This window comes from Osmerus mordax, chromosome 14, assembly GCF_038355195.1.
Source record: "Osmerus mordax isolate fOsmMor3 chromosome 14, fOsmMor3.pri, whole genome shotgun sequence".
NCBI classification, from domain to species: Eukaryota; Metazoa; Chordata; class Actinopteri; order Osmeriformes; family Osmeridae; genus Osmerus; species Osmerus mordax.
Genome location: NC_090063.1, coordinates 10,294,697 through 10,315,372, shown reverse-complemented (window position 1 = coordinate 10,315,372; position 20,676 = coordinate 10,294,697). Strand labels below are relative to the sequence as shown.

The following is a 20,676-nucleotide window of genomic DNA, read 5'->3' as shown; positions in this document are numbered from 1 at the left end:
AGGACTTGAGACAGGCTGGCACATGGCATGTCTCCAGGGAGCTGTTGTAGACACACCTAATGACTCCAGGAAAACCCCTAGGGCACAGTAGGCATTCAGAAGCACCCAGGCTGAGAAGGCCCACAAACCAAAGAAAACGAAACATTGAGTGGTAGGCTAGGCTACATTTGTTTTGTCAGTAAGAACGGAAAACAAGACAATGAGCAAAATGTTACTGTAGTTTTCGCCCCCAATTTATTTTGAATAATAACTAAATAATGGTCTGTGTCTGGTTTCTGTGACTGTAGGCTACCGAAAAAATGAACTGCACGTACCCTGGCCCAAACAGTATGGACCATTAAAAATGGTTCGGACCCGAGCAATCTCTCTATGGATATGCTGCTCTGTTTGGGACTATCGCTGTTACGATAGTAGGATATTGATTGGATGAAAGTATCCGCTGGGCGTGATCAGTCATGAGCAGTCGAGCACCGGATGTGAGGGAGGATCAGAAGTTAAAGAAAAGTTTTTGCAGTCGGTATGCAGAGATTTGTTAAGCACATTTGAACTGAAATCTGTTGATAAAATATGAATACACCCATGTCAACGTGGAGCTGAATTCATCTGACAAGAACATTCCCAACAAAGAAAGTAAGTTAAAATCTGAAGATAATGATACTACTACACAATTTCGTTAATGCTAACGCGCTACAGTAGCGTGCTAGGGCTAGGTCTAGCTAGTAAGTCTCTGACTGAAAAGAATGAAAACAATGCCCGTTGGGATAGCTACTCTAATAATAACAGGCATAGCTGTAGCATGCCACCTGACAAAATAAGTTTGTTTTAGTTTGTCCACAAAATTGTGAAATCCAAACGAATAAATAGCTAGACTAAATACAGTAGCATTCAATGTTTACTATGCGTCTTCGGGATTTAATCATGGGCTCAACTAAGCAACGTCACTCTTGACTGTACATTTGATCGCGATTCGGTAACTTAACTTGAGAGGGAACAGCTATTAACTATAGTAAAGCGTATTGTCATCGTGACTAAATGTATTGTGTTTGTTCCACTTTTCTATGAATTGTTTGTTCAACTAGTTTGACCATCAGTTTTGCCTCGTTGTGGTCAATCACCATCTCCATCTCCCCAGTGTGTTCCAAACAATCAGCACCCAGGATTTGAGAGAGACAATCGGTATGACAGCGCAGTTTAGCATCGATGACGCTTTTGTACTGGAAGGAGAGGAGGATGGAGTGGTATCGGAAGGTGAGGCAGAGGGATGGAAGGGGTCAGAGAAGGAAAAGGATGGAGATACGAAATTTGGGACCCTATCCTTTGTCAAGTCCCAGAGTCACCCCTCCACAGCTGCAACTGGCTCTCCCGACCACAGCAATCTGAAGTACCAGGTTAACTTGTGTTTTTCTTACACATTCATAATGTAGTTGACAGTCTGATCCACCATTTAGATCATTTTGTGTGAGAACATACCTGAATCATGAGTACTCTGAACTTGATTTGGGCAGACTAACACTAACTAGATTCTCTTTACAATTTTCTCCAGAATCTGGAAAATGAAGATGGCTTGGGCAGTAATATCAATTCCTCCTTCAATAACTTTTTTAAAATAAGGTAGGTCTTCGAACATTAAAACTGAGAGTATTGTTTATCAGATATGAGAGCATTATCATAATAAGCAGTACTGACAATGCTTAACAACTTTTCTCTTCTCCAGCGATCCTGCAACATTGTCTTACTGCAGCTCACAGTGGTCCTTCAGCACTTTGAGTTCTGTCACTCATCTCTCTGCCCACTGCTGCGGGTGAATACACACAGATCCAGTCCTACATTAACTAATTGGACAGTGAACACAAGGACTAGCAGATCACACACACTGCTCCACATTACTGAATTAATGACAGAGTTTTGGTTTTACACTTTAGGTGGACATCTCACCCGCTGGTGAAGAAGAACAGGAGAGTGGTCCTCGCCTCATTCCTCCTCCTCATCACTGGAGTTGGTACGTCAGAGACTTTCAGTAGTCCTATACAAAAAACAGTGTAGACATTTGTATGCATTTGGTTAAAATTTAGGTTTTCTTTTAAGACTACCATTCTGCCCAATGTGGTTCACTTATCCAGAACCATTTCTTTCTTTCATCGCAGTAGCCTTTGCTTTTGCATTGTCTGCTGCTGTAACATTGTTATCACTTATCAGTTTCATACGGAGATACACAGAAAATAACTTCACTGGCTTGTTTTGTGTGTTGTTTTTCTCTTCCAGCTCTCATTTTCACAGGTGTTGTAATACAGTTAAATCCACATGCAGGTAAGGTTGACATGTATTTGTCTTGTTTTGACATACTGTGAACTGAAAACAATATGTATAAGCATAAGCAACATCACATACTTTTCTATTATGCATTAAGAAATGCAATGATGAATTGTTGTCATCAAACTTATTTCTATTCAAAGTTTTCAGATCTGCAAACAGGTCTTGGCTGACACCGCCCTGTGTGAGTCATTATTTTGGGGTCTTACTCGGTAACCTTTGACTTGCTTCCTCAGGTGTCTCAAGTGCTATTTTTTTCGTCCCTGGCTTCCTTCTCTTCATTCCTGGCGGTAGGTGTATCTGTTGTTATTTAACTGAATTTGCTATTGATTAATCACTTATGTCTTTCTCTGTCCTGCAGTTTCAGGTTCGAGTTATTTTTCAGTGCACAAACATCCTTACTATACTTGGAATGGACAAAAAAGTAATCAGAGTATTTTCTATCTTTTCTAGTGTACCATGTGATTTATATAACATGTGCAGTTCGGGGACGAAGAGGCTTCAAGTTGTTCTATCTGCCATACTTTGAAAAATGACCCTTCTCACTACATTGTTTTGTGTTTTGCTACCAATATTGCAATTTTACTTCAGTCATTTATGTAATAGAAAAGAATTCGTCCCATGGATGTATTTTTAATGTAATTTTTTCACTGACCACTACTAACCGTCAAACCACTTTGTGCCTCAATGAAATGCTTCCAGCACATACCCATATTGTGTGGGAGAAGGAGAGCGATTTTGTCTTGCCTGTGTAAATGTTTTGTGATTGAATTATGACTGTGAAACACAATAAATCTTGTTTCCTTTCTCTTTTTTTTTTACATTTTGGGGCTATTCTTACTTTAGCTTATAGGAGTCTCATAACAAACGGAGGATGTCTATGAACTTTGTTGATATGCAGAGAGCAATAAACAACATCACATGGCTCTTTGACCAAGGTCGTCACCAATGACGTCTGTCAGGGGTCCGATTTCTCTCGATCTTTCCCGAAGCGAAGGCATTCGGTTTGCATCGCTCTAGCTCGCAATTTTTTTTTTTTTTACACTGGTGTAGCAAGGATGGAGGAACTGGCACTCAATCTAATCGCAGAGGGGATTCAGAAAAAAGTGACCAGTCCCGGGAAAGGGGAGATATCAAACTTCCCCGATGGAACGAAGGCAAGTTCTTATCAAGATCAACTGTTGCTGAATTATATTTCCAGCTATGCGAGATACCATTTTAAGGCGAAGCTCGTAATTGACGCGTTAGCTATCTTAGTCTAGCTGATGTAGCTAGCACATTAGCTATCGAGCTGTGACTTACTTGACTGTCCGTACCATTTTAATTTTCTCTGCTATGTAAAATGGAACTTGGTCGTTAGGAGCAAATGTCATGGCCCTTTGCAAGTAAAAGCGTTTGTTAGGTAGGCTAATATGTATGCAGCCGAATTATTTCTTCAGTTTGGTTGATTCTTGACCAAGGAGTAGGCGGGACCGGATGCTTGTGTTTTTAAGAGAAACGATTGGTCGGTCTGTCCTTGCGCTTCTGTTTTCGGGCGTTGCAATTGGATATAACATGATATTGAAGGTGCTGTTTACAAATGATGAGCTAATGTTACATTGAAGGCCTTTATCCCATCCCGTGTTTAAAAAAATCACAGATGTTTGTTGGATTATCACAACTGGACTGCAAAGAAAACGAAAAAACGCTAGTTGTTACACCACTTCAAAACTCCTCACATGCACACCCATTGCTTTTTATAATAGTGATTATAAACCACAAGCACACTAAATTGTGGGATGAGTGGTCGCATAATTTCGCAGGAGGACGAGGACACAGAAATACTCTGCTCTATCCGTATGACGCTTTAGATATCAACTTTAAATGAATCAAAATGAATTTAACAGCCTTGTGTGTTTGACCAGGTCTTATTCCACTACCGTAGCAGCCTGTGTGATGGCACGGTTCTGGATGATTCTAGAAACATGGGCGGACGAAGCAAGCCCATGGAGCTCATCCTGGGCAAGAAGTTCAAGCTGGCCGTGTGGGAGAAAATAGTTGCCACCATGAGAGAGGGTGAGGTCGCTGAGTTCACCTGCGAAACCAAGGTGGGTGTGGTCAGCCCTGCTTTGGTTATTGTAGTTAGAAAAATTACAAGCAACCTGAACATGTCATAGAACTGGTTAATTTGTCTATAAAATGGCACTACAGAATTATTCCTATAACTCATGACAATGTTTTCACCCGTCTGCCAATCTTTTTGCCTCCCTACCTCTCTCTCCTCACCTCCTTTCTTCCCTCTATTTCTACCTCCCTTTATTTTCTCTCTACCTCCCTTTGTCCCTCCTTTTCTCTCACCCTTCCTCCCTCCGTCCCTCAGCACACAGCCCTGTACCCATTGGTGTCCCAGTCCCTGAGGAACATCAGTGCTGGAAAGGACCCCCTTGAGGGCCAGAGGCACTGCTGTGGCATTGCCCAGATCCACTCTCACCACTCTCTTGGCCACCAGGATCTGGACCAGCTGCAGGCCCACCCCCAGCCCCTGGTCTTTACCTTGGAGCTCTTAGAGGTGAGGATGTCCATCTGGGTATGGAGGTCGAAACCTGGGTCACATCCAGTTTGGCATAAAGTACCCTCAGACGATTCAGTATTTAATGTGTTTGTATTATGAAGCTTTATGAATAGCTTATTCCACATATTACCATCATGACTCGTGACACATATTGACTCATTAATGCAGGCAAAGGGGACATTGTTGTGCTAAGAGTTTGAATACCAGGGAAATGCTCGTCCTAATCTCTTGTAATAGCCTGGTTACATTGACATTGTTATTTAGCAGACGCTCTTATCCAGAGCCACTTACAGTAAGTACATTCCCCTGAGGCAAGTAGGGTGAAGTGCCTTGCCCAAGGACACGTCATTTTCGCACGGCCTGGAATCCAACCGGCAACCTTCTGATTACTGCACGTTTCCCTAACCGCTCAGCCACCTGAATCCACCTGGTTACATCTTGCCCCTGCCGGATAACTACACGGGTTTCTTGTCAAAGTCATTGGAACTCTAACCCCACATAGAACCACCACATAGGTGGTTTAAAACTAAGAGGGAAAGGACCAATAATTCCAATTGACTTGGTAAAAAAAACTCTTGAAACTCTTAACCCCCCCATCCACCCACCATTCCTCCAGGTGCTGTCCCCAGGCTCGTTCCGCCTCGACACTTGGGCGATGACCGACGAGGAGAAGTTGGCAGTGGTGCCGAAGATCCACGAGGAGGGCAATGCCCTCTTCAAGAACGGTGATGTGAAGGCTGCCACCGAGAAGTACCACAACGCCATCGCCTGCCTTAAGAATCTACAGATGAAGGTGCCAGTCCTGTGCCGATTTGTAATTTTTTTGCTGGGTTCATTGTATGATAAGGTCCTTCTAACCATTCCGTTCTAAGCGTCATATTTAATATGAACCATTTTTACAAAATTCATGTATTCATATATGTACAGGCATTATGTAATGCATATGTTTACTGTTATATTGTATACTAACACGAATCAGTACCACCTGCTGATTCACTGGTATTCTACATTTGACTACATCACCTGTAGTAACGTATCCCTTCCCTTTCGTCCAATCAGGAACGTCCAGGGGACGAGACGTGGATCAAGTTGGATCACATGATCACGCCTCTACTGCTGAACTACTGTCAGTGCAAGCTGCAGCAGGGCCAGTACTACGAGGTCCTGGATCACTGCTCCTCTCTGCTCTTCAAATACGAGAGTGAGTCATGAGCCGAGCACGACAAGGTTCATCCTGACAGTTTTGTTTTGTTTTTACATGGCAGTATTTTTAGTCATATTTTGTCAAATCAGAATATCCCATGTGCTCACTGCTCAGTGCTCTGTTCTTCCTAAGGTGGTTCAGTTGGCAACATTTTCTAAACTCACTCCACTTTGTAGAGAAAATGTGTAAAATGTAACAGTTCAGTGTTTTGTGACCCCTCCCCTCTGCTAGACAATGTGAAAGCCTACTTCAAGCGTGCCAAAGCCCACGCTGCCGTGTGGAATGAGACGGAGGCTCGCGCTGACTTTGCCAAAGTTTTGCAGCTGGAGCCATCGCTTGGGCCTTCGGTGGCCAAAGAGCTGCGGGCCATGGACGAGCGCATCCGCACCAAGGAGAAGGAGGAGAAGGGTCGTTACAAGAGCTTGTTCAGCGACACTGCCAGAGAACAACAGCCAGCCACCGCCACCACGGTAGGTGTCAAACTGTACAGAGGCACAGACGCCTCAGTAAATAGCTAGTATGCTCAAAGGAGTCGGTTCAGACTTCATTAGCTGTTATGCTCCAATGAAGAAGCATGCTCTGAAAAACCATACACAGAAATGGAAGGAAACTGAGTTCTAAAGCCGGTTTTCTTGTTAAAGTTAGTGTCCTATGCTAGAAGGCCAGCTGGAGAGCTAGCTGGAAATATAGTACGTCCCATGCATTCATTATTTGGGTTGAGGCATACGTCTGGATTGCATTTGTGTTTCTTGTGTGAATGCAGGGTTTTGAAAGTATTCTTTTGTTCTTTATTTGTCAGGGTTGAACGGGACAACATTTCTGACTGAAATTAAATGGAGGGGGCGCAATCGTGGACAAATTACTGACTCTGGTTTAATTGTATGCACACACCAAAGCCACTTTCCTTGAAACAGTTTTGTCCAGGTGTCAGACACACACACACACACTAGCTCACATACGTAGACCCCCACAAAACACATGCACACACGTCACTGGTTATCAAAAATCAGAACCCATCTTATTCTCAACATTGCATCCTACATGTTACATGCACGCTCGTCTTAAGCACGGTAAAACACAAATGGTTGTTCAATCCAGCCTGTGAGACTGGGAAATAACATATCGTCAGAGACAATCATTTAACATCATAGATATGTATGGACGCCTTTAATCTCCATCACCACCCCCCCCCCCCCCCTTTTTTTTAACCCTCCCCGTGCTGTATCTAGTTATCTTAATGTTACTTCAATTTCTATTTTTATCCGTATTATCGTGACATTATAACTGACATTTCATTTCCGATCCATGTTTGTTTGATATATTGTCTATATTAGTATATACCATATTATTTCTGCTCAATATTTTGGCCTCTTCCACCACCACCAGCAGCTTGCTTTGTGGTTAAAGACTGCACTTTGTGAAATCAAAGCCCTGGTAGGTGTTGAATGTCCCTTGAACCAGGGGGATATTGAAGCAGTGTGTGCATAGTCAGATGGCCCTGTGCCCGATCCAGAAACAAGCCCTAACTCCCACACCAATAAAATGTTGTCCTAGAAGTATAAGTTGAATATGGTATGGCTCTAAATACCATACTGAAATTATTTTCGCCAACCTAATAATCTTAAAGGGGCACAGACCTTGGTTTGCAAACAAACAGATTAGCTGTCATAGAGAACATCAAAATAACCAGTTCCATGTTGGATGCAAATGCCTTTGTCTTGACAAAACTGAAAGGTTTGGATAGCTGAAAGCTGCATACTAGAGGATTATATCAGTTAAGTTATAGTAGAGATTGGAATGAACAGCCAGGCCTCACAGATGTTAGTATCCAAGGGAAAAAGACTGAGAATGAAAGTTGATTGATCTCCAAAGTTCCAGGTGAACAGTTAAGTTTCGGGTAGCACCCTATATTTACACATCCTATGACTGACAAACCAATATATTTGACATGTTAACATGAGCTCATTTGTCTTCTAGGTCTACTATAGGTATAATGTCTTCATACGCTTTATGTAAGGACAACAGCAGGGTTTCATTTTTTTCCATGTATTTTCTTTCTCTCTTGCTGGTGTATTGTGAGAAGCAAAATAAAGATATTCTCCTGTCGGTACATTTCTTTGTCTCCAGTTATGCACTAATTTAACTGTCTTGGATCGGTTACATCTTCCTGTTGTCAATGTGGAAACTGCAGCCAGCAAATCCTGAGATACAACATAATAGTAATTGATGTTAATATGAATGGATGATTAAGTATGTTAGTGGCTTAGTTGGACATTACCTCCTGTGTGGGTCGGAAGGAAAATACATTCATGGCCTAAAGTATTGCCAGTGACAGATTTTTTGTTTTGGGGGGCAATGAAGCTTTTATTTCAAATGTATCTGATCACAACAGCTGAAGCAGCAAACTTTCAAAACTAAATGTTTCACTGCCAATACTTTTGGCCATGACTGTACATGTGGTAAGTACACCTGCACCATGGGTTTTAATCCACCTACACATATACAGTATATAGTTCTTCTCATGTTAAATACTAACACAATTGAGCTTTATAGATTCTAGATATTGCATTAACTTTCAGGTGGGGTAAGGCTTGCTACATGGGTCACATCCCTTACCTATAGGGGAAGGTAAGGCAAAGATCAGTTGACAGCCGATCATCCCCTATGCCGTGGGCCAATTTCCCCAGTAGAAATGCAATGGTTTCTGATAACGAAGACAACACAAACAGGTTTAATTTAAAAACTTGTTTTTTATATTATTGTAATTAAGATTCAATAAACTGCAAAAATCGGGTTTACAAAATTTGCCATACTAAGAAACAGACCAGGTACAGGGAGGTAAAGTGTCCCCTGGGTGGAAACAGTAGGGTAGTGAATCTGGGGTATTGTCAATATGTTTTGCTTTATAGCTCAACAGATAACGGCATTGAATTGGACTTTGGTTGTACAGTGGTGTCAGTATAGCAGCTTAGAAAAAAAACGTTCTCAAAATAATTTCACAAATCTATGGCTACCATGCCATAATGAAAAGACATTACCAGCAAATTATGTTTCGTGGTTTCTCTCGTTTTCACATAAAACATTACCCGTCTGCGCCTGTTACCAGCTTGTATATAGAAATAACAACTCCTTATGAAACCCCTTAAATGCACTGGAATGAGTGATCATGAAGTACAGATTAAAATCTTTATCAAAACAACCTTGTGTGGGGGGGGGGGTAAGGAAAGTAAGATAAGAGGAATTAAGGGTACAGTAGATTGTTGTAATTACGACAGAGGTTGAATCCCTGTCCTCATTTTATCATTACTAGCTCTTACGCACCACCAAGACATTTTTCTCCAGAACATTAAGAAGGATTCCTAGAGAGAGAGAGAACATAAGGGAATGGAGGACTAACGCTTCAGGTTATGTGACAGAGACTTTGGGTCACAGGAACAGGAGGCTCATAATGAGGTCAATAGAAAGAGGGATAACGGGATCCAGTGAAGGGGTTATGTACGTGCACTTCTCTCTGTCTCTGCCAGACAGTCTCTCACCAGCGCACGGGCATGGATAATTCCTGGAGGGAAGACAAGAACAAGAGATACCTACAATAGGCTGCAGCAAAAGTGTGTGGGGGGGAAATATCTCAGATATGCCTAACTGGAAATCATTTGTAAAATCAACATCTATTCACTTAGTAAAATTTGGAGTTTGTTTTGTATTGATTCATTAGGGAACAGTACCTCTCTTTAGCCTCTCCATGGCGCTCTTACTCCCGGCATAGGTGGGTCGGATTTCACGGCTCATCTCCTCAATAACGGACAGCAGCTCACTGTATGTAGAGCCCTGGGACACCTTCACAGGCTGTGTGTGTCCACAAAGGAGGGTGAAACATAGTGTGGAGGTTGGGTGTTTTAGCCTTTACAGACATTACAGTGATAGAAAGCAAAGGGCAGTGAAGAAATAAGAGTTTAAAAGGTTTTTGAAATTGCACCGATACCGTAGCATGAAAAGCAACAAAATAAAGATACTCTAAAATCGACAATGTACAAGATCTCTTAAGAGGGTGCACCTGAACAAAGCCCATGGAAGGTGGTCCAAAATCACTGAAGGCCGGCCGGAAGTTAGATGAGGAGGGTAGGGACGGGGAGGGCACACTGGAGCCTGTGGAGGGAAAAGACAGATGAGATGCACTACTAGGTCAAATTACCATCCTCACCAACATCATCCAGACCTTCGGGAGCGTGGTGGTCCTTTGGTTAAGGTCAAAGGTTGAAACGGTGGCTGGTAGCCGCTTTGTGTGTCTAGACCGAAACTCTTAAGAGAGCCGGGCAGTCATGGTTAGGCAGGGTACTGTATAAGCCTAGAGATTTATCTGCACATCACAAGCCAAGGATCCAACTTGGGTTTCCATCCATTTACAGCACACAGAGGATGCAGGATGCCTTGCAGACGACTGACCCGGTGGGGTGTGGTTGGAGCCGGACGGAGCGGGGGCGATCGGTTTGTAGCTCATTGTGATGTCACTGCGCAGCTCCCCGTACGTCGCGCCGCTGCCGTCCGTCCCGTCGACCCGGTGTTTATACAGCTTTACTGAAGGGCTCGAGCTCCTGAGAGCTGCAACACAGTCACACAGAGCAGAGTTTAGCACAAACAAGCCTACATGGTCTAAACAGTGAGCCTGCCACCAATATGGTAGACTAGAAATCACACACAAAAAAAGCCTGTTGACTGGAAAGTACTGCAGTCTATGCCCTGAAAAAGAACAATATGTTAAGATGAAACTAGGCAAGGCACTTCTGGGGTCCATGTTACTATAACTTCTCATGCAGGCTATGATGCGGACAGGAATCGACTTCAGGCTCAAGACGATAAAGACAAATGGCCAAATCGGCTTCAACTTAAGAAACTGACAGTTAAGATGCCTAGTCAGCAGCCAGTGATATAATTAGGATATGTAGCTATCATCTTATATGTGTTTGTCCGATTTAGATCTGTATGCTGCGGGTGGTAATAGGATGTGCACATGTGGGATCTGACCCCGACAAGACATGATCTGATTCTGACAGAAGCTTCTCACCTGGTCCACCATGTTTAAGCTAACTAGGTCGACATACGTCGACCAACAACATTCTTAGAGAAAAGTGGCCTGAATTAATGACTGGAACCATCCAACAACAACGAATGGCATTTTGGCAACTTATTTGATAGAAATAATGGCATTACAATAGCACTAGCAAAAAACACTGGCTAGCTTGTTCACACTGTTAGCAAGCTAGCTCTAGCTAAGTAGCTGGCTAGTAAAACTAGACTGTATAGCTAGCTATCGTCAGAATTAGCTAGCAAATAAGATACAATAGACAGCACAAAGAATGACTAAACAGTAACCCGAGTCTCAATGTACGTTCTACTCATCTTAACATCACGTCCATAATTACAAAAAGAGCAAAGAAAGTCAGAAACTGTGTTATAATTAATCTCACCTTGCTACGGAAAGATTTGAAATCCTTTTCAGGACGAAAAGCTCCCACTCATGTACTACGCCTGCGTGTTAGATTAAGAGGCGTGGCACTTTTGATGGATATTCATTCTAGCGTCATTTCACTAATTGTCATTGGTTAAGAGACGGAACATGCAGTAACAAACATTTAAGACTGAACATTTAAAATACATTCATATAGACTATATTTATATGGTTCGCATCATTTGCGAGCTAGTATATGAAACATTTGTCCACATATTACTGAGACATTTGAGCTGAGACAGTTTATATGCTTCAAGCCCCAATGCACAGTAACTTTGTGTAGCTGTTTGGTTCTACAAAAACTGTAATTTCGATGGGTTGTGGGTGACAGAAATATTGAGGGTATGGCAGGGTTTTCTAGTAATATAAGGCTACTGTGAAGTATGGTGGGAGCAATAAACATTGGTGTACATGGTTCAATCCTACACACTGTATATACTATATATACCAGCCTTATCTACGGCTTAAGTCCAAATCCCATAAAATCTCCCACAAAAATAGAGATTGTCAGTGAATAGCCTTCAACCAAGGTTATACATTCAATACAGACGGTAACTAAATTGTGTTCTAGACAGCTATGTATGTTTGAAACTGTATAATATTAAAAAAATATATAGATACAAGCTACAATAAAATTTATTCCATGACATGCTAAAACTATATTATTGGTCTCAGTCCCTACATTCACTGCAAAGACTATGCAGCCAGCAGCAGAACCTACCCAGACAGGTATTGATGTGAAAGGTAACACGACTAGGATATAATGTTAACAGGTCTCAGGAGGTCTCACACACTGAACTAGTTAATTTATTATTTTTCTCTAACACCTCGAAATGGATTCTGGCTTCTCTCTTATTGCAAAGAGAATGGTTTCCAGGTCAATAATTATCCTAAAGCAACAGTCTCTGTTAGTACTACAGATTTGCAGATAACAGTGGGACTAATCCTCGATTGTAACAAACACACTCTATCCTTCTATAATGTACTTGAAAAATCTGATTTTCACACTTTTTATGACCTTTCATCCATGGCTTTACATCTTTGGTCCTTCAGGAAATAACTGTTTTCCAATTTCTACGATAATGGTGACATTTTGTCTCTGTAGGGAAAGATAGTGGAGACTTAAGCTCAAACGTTGTCTTATTACATTTACATTTAGTCATTTAGCAGACGCTCTTATCCAGAGCGACTTACAGTAAGTACAGGGACATTCCCCCCGAGGCAGGTAGGGTGAAGTGCCTTGCCCAAGGACACAACGTCATTTGGCACGGCTGGGAATCGAACTGGCAACCTTCTGATTACTAGCCCTACTCCCTCACCGCTCAGCCATCTGACTCCAAAATATGGACCGATGCCACTAACTTTCCAGCATTAGGTACTGTTCTCTATTAGACTGTTCCTAGACAACATTTTCTGGCCTTCAATAATATTGATAAGAAATCATCAAACTCATTCAATCTTGTGTTAAGTTAAGGCAGAAAGGATTTACAACCTGTAAGCATAAGATATGTTCAACATGAAACAACTGAAGTAGTTAGTTATACATTTTGGTTTGGAAAGGTTATAAATGTTCTCAATACATAAAACAAATGCTGGCAACAATCCTTGTTCAAGGATGATAAGGCAATAGACAAATATAAAATGTCCGTATTTTTGTCACATGATAATTAGTGTAATAAATTGATCTTTTTAAAACCATTGCTTCATTGCTTTGATAACTGTCTGTTGCTCCAGCTGCATATACATGAAGCTTTACCAAGATTACCCTCATTTTCTGAATCAAGACTATGAAAAATATCCAAAACCTAATTATCAATACCTTACAGACACTGTACCCCAAAAGTGAATGCTCTCAATATGCACATATTTCACATTCACACCGTCTGTATATTGACTTCAACCTCATACATACTGCATTTATTTTTTACGCTCTCTTTTTTAGACAGGAAGCTGCATCCAGACCAGACTGTGATGATCCAGTGTGGTGTCCTGCAAAAACTCTCCCGGTTTTTGAGACATTAATGTTTATTAAAGCTGGGTTAGGCAAGTTTTGCGAAGCAAGCTATTTTAGCTTCTGTTGTACTACAGACAGCTCCATAGGTTGTAATGAGGTATCAAAGGACTGAAGATCAAACCAGTCAATGTGTGTGAAAATATTGTTGCTGAAGCAAACTGCACTTCACCTGGCATGAATGTATGATTTATATTCTGATGTGATGAGCTTATTCTATAAGAAGTACTTCCGCAGTGTCAGTTCCCTTAATTTTACACTGTAACCCTTTCAGTAATCATTTTGTTGATATAGGAAAGGCGTACACAAAAATTCAGTGTTTTTACAAATGTACAATCTTTTTTATTGAAAGCCTTGTGTGTCCTGTTAAATGTGAACAATAAGATTGTTGTATTGTATGACAGTAGTGCTGAACAGCAGTTGCTGTTAAGTGCATACCGAAGGTGGGGGGCTTTTTCTTGTGTGGAACACATAATTGTCACAACAGCATCTGAGATGCAGTTAAAATTCACATTCATGAATTCTCTGGAAAAGCATACCCACAAAATAACGCAAAAAATGCTGTGTGAAGTTGTAGCCAAGGGGCAAACAATGTTAGCAATGTCAGCTATGTTTAGCTATATAACAGCTCCGGTTTAAGTGATGAGGCATTATGCTGAGTTTCATAGGGATGATGAATGATAGGATATAGCAATACTATTCTCCTATTGTCAGGTACCCCATCTGGCTTGCTCTGTCCTTAACATGGAGAGTAAATAATTTATTTCAGATGGTAGTTTCCTCGATCAGGCTCCCTTTCTTGTTTCTCACTCTTCTGCTACATACAGGCTCTCACTCTTACATTCCTCTATCATGTGTCATTCATAATGTGTGGCACTGTACCTGCACGTGTACAGACCCAGCTCCAACCACGGAAGAATTAAAGTAAAGGTTGAGCATGAATGTTCACTGTAGCCTTTTTTTGTGCCTGAGTATTTAATAAGTACATATTAATATTTTTGGGAATGAGATCAAAGCAAATAGTGCCAAATAGTGCCTTCTGTGCAGCTTCTGAAATCTGAAATGCAAATAATCTGAAATTAAAATCACTAAATGTACAAGCAACCATTTGCTTAAGGTTTCAGGTGTGTGCTGGCAGAGACAGAGACGCTCATGAATACATTTACAAATGACACGCCGCAGGCAATCGCTCTTTGAAAACATTAAATAAATAAAAAAATATGCGGTGAATAATGTGCTGAAAAGTGTGCAATGGTCTCTGACTCATCTAGAAAAGTGGTCATAATTTCAATGAATATATAACAATTATGAATGAATATGATGCGTGGATATCAGACAAGATGAGCGAGCGAACAAGCGAGCTGGTTGCACGAAAAGCAGGAAAAAATAAAGAAAACAACTCAGTAAGAACAGGAGAGAGGGTGAGTGGAATGCACAAGTAGGGAGAGGGTAGCAAAGGATAGTGACCCTGAAGACCGTGTGTCTATGTGTTTGTGAGCGTAACCATGGTAATGACAGTGCAGGAGAGAGAGGTGGTGAAGAAAGAGTTGGGGTTGGTGGCAGGTGCATGTTGTAGTGTGTGTGTGCGTGTGTGTTTTCCAGTTAGAACTGTGCCCTTCTTTGATTATGTACTGCACTTACAATGTGCCCTATTTGTGCATACATTGGATAAAACTGGCTAAATTAATAAATGTACAGTTAATGTATTTTGAATTTCAAGCACACCAACTTCCTATTATACTATGGGGTTGGGGGCTGTTGTAATGGTCAACTGTCAGATCTAGGCGGTCAACCTATCTGGGTGCCAGAGAAGCCATTCCCCTGGAGTATTGGTTTGAAAGCACTTCTATGGCACAGCTTCTCCTATGGAAAATGTTTTTGATTGTGTGATTCCCACTTTGGAGCTCAATGCTCCAATTATTCTCACAGGGAAAGAGCCTTTCTCTCCGTCTTTCTTGGAATTAATTGCTGAAAGGCATAATACAATGGGTAAGTGACAGTTACAAATTTAACCACACAAAAGATAATCATTCTAAATGTTATTTCTTCCTTTTTAATTAATATTCATCAAGTGACTGAGTGTTTCAAGTCTGTCACATGGAATATATAAGGACTCAAAAAACAAGAATGCATTTTCTCTTCTTCACCAAAAGTAGTTTCAATTCAGTCATCTCTACTGTAGTACAATATATCATGCCCTTGACAACCACAAAACAGAATACATGGGACACCGGACTGTAGGTGTAGGAAGCAGCACTGTATCGTTTTCTCAACTCTCATAACTGGAGTTGGAAAGACACATGTGAAATGCCTTCTGAAACATTCTTAATTTTGCCAGCAGCTGCCACAATACAAGCTAACAAAGAAACGGCACAGGTATTAGTTTTTGAGCACAAACACACACATAGGCGATTCTAGGTTTTAAAACTGGGGGTGCAAAGGGTAGTGATTTTTTTTTTGCTTACAAAAACATGCTCAAAATTAATACTAGATCTCAAAATTTTAAATGAATCATTATAGTACAGCAAACCACAATAGAACATACAACTCTGACATCACTTAAAAATGTTTTAAAAACATTTCATTGGGTTTTTACATAAAATTGAAAATGTTAATGTTTTCATCCCAACAAGAGGGGATGCAAATGCACCCGCGGTAAAATCGCCTATGAACACACATAATCCATAACTCATGACCATTGGTGTGTTCAATAACAATTAGCCAAAAGAAATAGGCATTCTGAAACAACCACATCTGAATAGGAACTTGACCTAAAATGAATACACTTAACAACACTGGATAAATGTGGACTGTGCTCACTTACACTTACCAGCCAACACAAAACAGTAGTAAACACATCACATAACACATACTTATTATATATTATAATTATAATTATATTTCAGAATGTAGAAGTGCATTCAATGGAAAGTGCGTGAGTTAAGGCAATTAACTCCAGGCACAGCAGAAAGTGAGTGAGAGTTCCCATTCTGATCTGATTTCTCTAATCCATGACACTGCAATAGCCCTGTTGCACAGGTGGCTGCACAATCTAAGACAACCTGCTTTAAGGTTCAGCAGGAAAAAAGAAACTGAACCAGGAAACCAGTCTCAGATGTAATCTCAACCACAAGCACAACTGACACCATTTTATCACAAATTTTGAAAACAATAAACAAGGTTCTTGACAGTGTTCAGTTCTGATAGCTGTTGGTAATATCCAAATCCAATCACAAATCACAAAAAATCTTTAAAAAACACTTATATACTACCCTCTACCATGCTTTCAAGAAGCAGAAACAAACAAAAAAAAACTTTTGGAATTAGAACTACCTTAACATATATGAAGAACTACTCTTCGCTTCATTACACAGTTTGAAAGGAAAACCAATAAGCAACATATACTGTACCACCAACAACACGTCATCTGTCATTAACACACAAACATATCAAACATCCAAAAGACCACATATATAAAAAGATGCTGGAATATAAAGTTGATTGGTGCAACCCAAGAAAACACCTGCTAACCGACTCAGAAAAACAATTTTTCCACTGTGCCTGATTTAAATCAGCACTAAGAGATGCTCCCATTTGAAGGCCTTCTCTCTCTTTCATTATTACTGGCACTCAGGAGTTGATTCACAACTAGCATATGTGCTTTGACATGCCTCTCCTCTAGTGGTAGATGTCTCATTATCTCCCCATTTATATAACGTTCTTTGAAATTATCCAGACTGACAATACTTAAAAGTTCCCTACATCCTCACATAATGAGTATCTGTTTCCAATCCGCTCATCCCAAGGCCTACCAGCTTCAGCCTTCATATGAAGGCACCCAGAGCCTTCTCAACCAAGCACCTGCAGCAGCTCTGCCTGATATCCATTTGTGCCCTTTAAAAGAAAAGATGAGGATTTCACAAAACAAGCTTGATCGCCACCTGGTATGTGGATCCCCATTAATATTACAGTCAAAGTGGTTCCTGGTTAAATTCTACAATCAATATAGCCTGACAAATCTATAACCAGACAAATCTGGATGCTCATGTTTTATTTGCTCTGACAGATGGGTCTGGCCACCTGGATTGATTTGATTGACAAGTGCGAATTTGCAATAGTTGCGACCAGTGTGCAACCAGTTGCTTTTTGTGGATTCACGTAAACGAGGCACGCTGAAACAATCAATCTGGGATGCTTGCAAAACAAAAATCTAAAAAGAAACAAGCATCATATCAGCCATTACCGTGTAGGAGGGGAAGAACTTGAAAAGCCGCCCGCATCCTTAAATTGAAAACAAAACTATATATACTATATTTAAAAAAATCTTGCTAATCCGAAATATTATCCCATCCGTGACTCAGAACTATATGGTATGTTTCCAAACCATGACTTTTGTGATTCGTTGTGCCACTAGCTGACAGCCACTATTGGTTCCACTGAATGAATGTCTGTTTTACCTGTTTGCACATGGCTCGTGCAGAAAAGGAGGTACCTATCTTTGAGGGCATTTGGTTTATCAGCGGACGAATGGCTCTGTCGGGCAGAGATGTGGTTCCGTTGGGATGTATGGCTTCTCTGGGACGAGGCTTGGTTGGGTTGTAAAGATGCATGGCTCTCCAGCCACGCGGCCCTATGACATGGCGTGCTGGAGGGCAGAGCCCCCTGCTCTGGTCCCAACCCCACCTCTCTGGCCCTCAATCTCCACCTGCACATGCCCAGTAACAGCCTCAGTTCCTTGCGGAAGGCTGGGTTCAGGCAGCAGTAAATGAATGGATTGTAACACGTGGAGCTCATAGCCAACCAATGAAAGCAAAAGTACAAGGCGTTGGATGAGCGAATGGCCTGGCTGGACAGGAGCACAACGTAACAGTTGAGGGGGAACCAGCAGATGGCAAACACGCCCACCACCACCAGCAGCATGGCCAGTGTGCGGCGGCGTTTTCGTCTCTGGGCGGCATACTGGGATGTGGTAGTGTCCCCAATGGCATTGCGGCGCCACAGGCGGCGGGCCACGGTGGAGTAGGCAGCAGTGATGATTAGAAGAGGGAGGACGTAGAGGAGGATGAAGGTAAGCAGGTCGATACACTGCCAGTAGACATCTGAGGGCTCTGGGAAGTCTGGGACGCACAGGCTCCGTTCCTTCTCCTTGCTAAGCAGTGGGATGTGATGGAAACGAGGAAGGTAGGAGGCAAGTAGGGGGCAGTGGCCATTATCAGGGGTATGATTGGGAGAAGGAAAAGTAGGTAGCAAGGTGTGAGAGTGAATACAATTTGGCATCTCATAAACAACAAGTCAAGTGGTGCCTTGAGGGCAAGGGGAGCAACATTCACAACAGCAACAACAGTTGGTGGTGGCAACAAAATAGGCCACCTACCAACCTTAGACACCATTAAAAAAATCACCCAACTCAACTCAAAAAGCTGAATTTTCAGTAAGAGTGCAGGCTCTAGATAGAGAGGGGAGCAGTGAAACATATAGGGAGCCAAATAAAGACAATTTAAGAAAAAGAGAGGTACTGGAGTGTGAAGGATTAACAAAAAATGAATTTAAAACAGATTGATTGATCGTGTGTGTGTGGGTGAGAAAGAAAGATAGAGAGAGAAAGAGTGTAACTGAGGGGGAGAGGTAGGGTGTGTAGAAAGGTGAGCTGTTTGTACCTATACACAAAGGTCAGGAGTTTCTGGTAGATGGCGTGAGGCATGGAGAAGCAGATGGCCATAATCCAGATGAGAGCCACACAAACACCCCCACGAGCTGGAGACATGCGGGGCCTGAGAGGGTGCAGGATCACCTAGACAAATACACATCACTATGTCAGCTTTGACCAGTGGGGGTTTAAGACTGGTCAAAGTAAATGTGTGACCACGTTTGTATTGACAAGCTTTTATAGTATACATTCTCCACAATTGCAAGTGTTCCATGAATCAATTTTTAACAGACCCACGATTTCTGTTGGTATTGTACCTTGCGTATGCGTAGGCCTACATTTTAAGACAGAAATATAATATTATTAAATATAATAGAATATTATACCATAAGGTTTACATTTACAGCTTTAACTGAACCAACCCGTATATTTACCTGCCTCCTGTCGAGCGCAATAGCGGTGAGAGTCAGCGTGGACACGTGCAGAGAGCAATATTGCACGAAGCGGCTGATGTGGCACATGCCTTTTCCAAACACCCAACTGCTGTTAACGAACCGAACCTGCGGGAAAGAGCAGCAAGAGGTATAGCAGCTCGTTCCTAGAAATCCTACTAAATTGATGCTGTGTGTAGCGTGTGAATGTGTACAAACTTGTGGATAGAGTAGATTCCTGCCAAACAATTTTTAAGAACCGACATAGTGCGAATTTAATAGTAGGCTACGAGATCTGGAATACGAATTCTACACATTTTTGGCCTATGTTTTGAGAAACGGGTGGTTGTCTTCTGTCCTTACCAGGGTAAACGGTGTGTTGAGAAGCGTGATGAGAATGTCTGCCACCGCCAAGTTAACAATGAATAGGCTAGTAGCAGAGTGCATGCGTTTGTTCTTGAACACCACATGGCATACAAGAGTATTCCCAAAAAGTGAAATGACAATTATAAAAGAGTAAGCGAAAACCAGCAAAGCTTTCACTTTCCCGTTCTGCGACTCTCCTCCGTAGCGCTTCTTTCCAGCCATTGAGCGCCAGTCTGCGAGGGTCCCCTCATCTAAGTCTAGCGTAAAAAAACTGGAACGGTTAAGCACCTTCTGACCTGATATGTTTAGCAGTTCGGTCTCCGATGAAATACCCCTGATAAGTGAGGAGTTGTTTAGCTCGTGCGCCCGTGACCCGTTAAGGATTGTGGTAGCCAAATAGGTGAGGGATAGCCAAAGGCACAAACTTCTCATGTCAGCTGTGGTAGGAGAAATTGTGATGATAAACAACGGACATCCGAACGGATACCTCCTCGCAGGCATCTGCAACAATGTTAGGCAAAGGAAAGAAAATGCAATCCGTTCTGTGTTTTAAACGACCATGCACTCCCTTCCACCCTGCACGTCTTGTCTGATGTCTGACGCCACATAATACACTAACCCCTTATTTACACCGGGCGCGTCTGCGGCGC

The 20,676-nt window shown here is 41.8% G+C and overlaps 4 protein-coding genes across 6 annotated transcripts; 2 read left to right on the top strand and 2 right to left on the bottom strand.

Moving 5' to 3' along the window:
- The first annotated feature begins 489 nt into the window (after window positions 1-489).
- Window positions 490-3,131, top strand: tmem134 (transmembrane protein 134). Of its 2 annotated transcripts, none has more exons than XM_067250731.1 (8): window positions 490-630; window positions 1,133-1,388; window positions 1,544-1,611; window positions 1,715-1,801; window positions 1,923-1,999; window positions 2,263-2,307; window positions 2,547-2,600; window positions 2,764-3,131. In XM_067250731.1, the coding sequence occupies exons 2-8, from the start codon at window positions 1,179-1,181 to the stop codon at window positions 2,844-2,846; spliced, it is 624 nt and encodes a 207-aa protein (XP_067106832.1). In that variant the 5' UTR covers window positions 490-630; window positions 1,133-1,178; the 3' UTR covers window positions 2,847-3,131. The 2 variants fall into 2 exon arrangements, with proteins under 2 accessions (XP_067106832.1, XP_067106833.1); XM_067250732.1 differs by having other exon boundaries at window positions 500-630; window positions 1,080-1,388.
- Window positions 3,132-3,342: 211 nt separating this feature from the next.
- Window positions 3,343-8,180, top strand: aip (aryl hydrocarbon receptor interacting protein). The gene is made up of 7 exons (XM_067250436.1): window positions 3,343-3,467; window positions 4,215-4,397; window positions 4,670-4,858; window positions 5,478-5,654; window positions 5,921-6,062; window positions 6,297-6,535; window positions 6,865-8,180. The coding sequence occupies exons 1-7, from the start codon at window positions 3,369-3,371 to the stop codon at window positions 6,868-6,870; spliced, it is 1,035 nt and encodes a 344-aa protein (XP_067106537.1). The 5' UTR covers window positions 3,343-3,368; the 3' UTR covers window positions 6,871-8,180.
- Window positions 8,158-11,592, bottom strand: cdk2ap2 (cyclin dependent kinase 2 associated protein 2). 2 transcript variants are annotated; one of them, XM_067250438.1, is made up of 7 exons: window positions 11,531-11,592; window positions 10,509-10,664; window positions 10,120-10,211; window positions 9,791-9,911; window positions 9,602-9,624; window positions 8,682-8,769; window positions 8,158-8,266 (listed from the first exon to the last, which is right to left on the bottom strand). In XM_067250438.1, exons 2-6 carry the CDS (start codon window positions 10,561-10,563, stop codon window positions 8,728-8,730), a joined length of 333 nt encoding a protein of 110 aa, XP_067106539.1. In that variant the 5' UTR covers window positions 10,564-10,664; window positions 11,531-11,592; the 3' UTR covers window positions 8,158-8,266; window positions 8,682-8,727. The 2 variants fall into 2 exon arrangements, with proteins under 2 accessions (XP_067106539.1, XP_067106538.1); XM_067250437.1 differs by lacking the exons at window positions 8,158-8,266; window positions 8,682-8,769 and having other exon boundaries at window positions 8,796-9,624.
- Window positions 11,593-17,992: 6,400 nt separating this feature from the next.
- Window positions 17,993-20,527, bottom strand: LOC136956946 (G-protein coupled receptor 83-like). The gene is made up of 4 exons (XM_067250995.1): window positions 20,024-20,527; window positions 19,664-19,789; window positions 19,240-19,373; window positions 17,993-18,731 (listed from the first exon to the last, which is right to left on the bottom strand). Exons 1-4 carry the CDS (start codon window positions 20,525-20,527, stop codon window positions 17,993-17,995), a joined length of 1,503 nt encoding a protein of 500 aa, XP_067107096.1.
- Window positions 20,528-20,676: the final 149 nt, after the last annotated feature.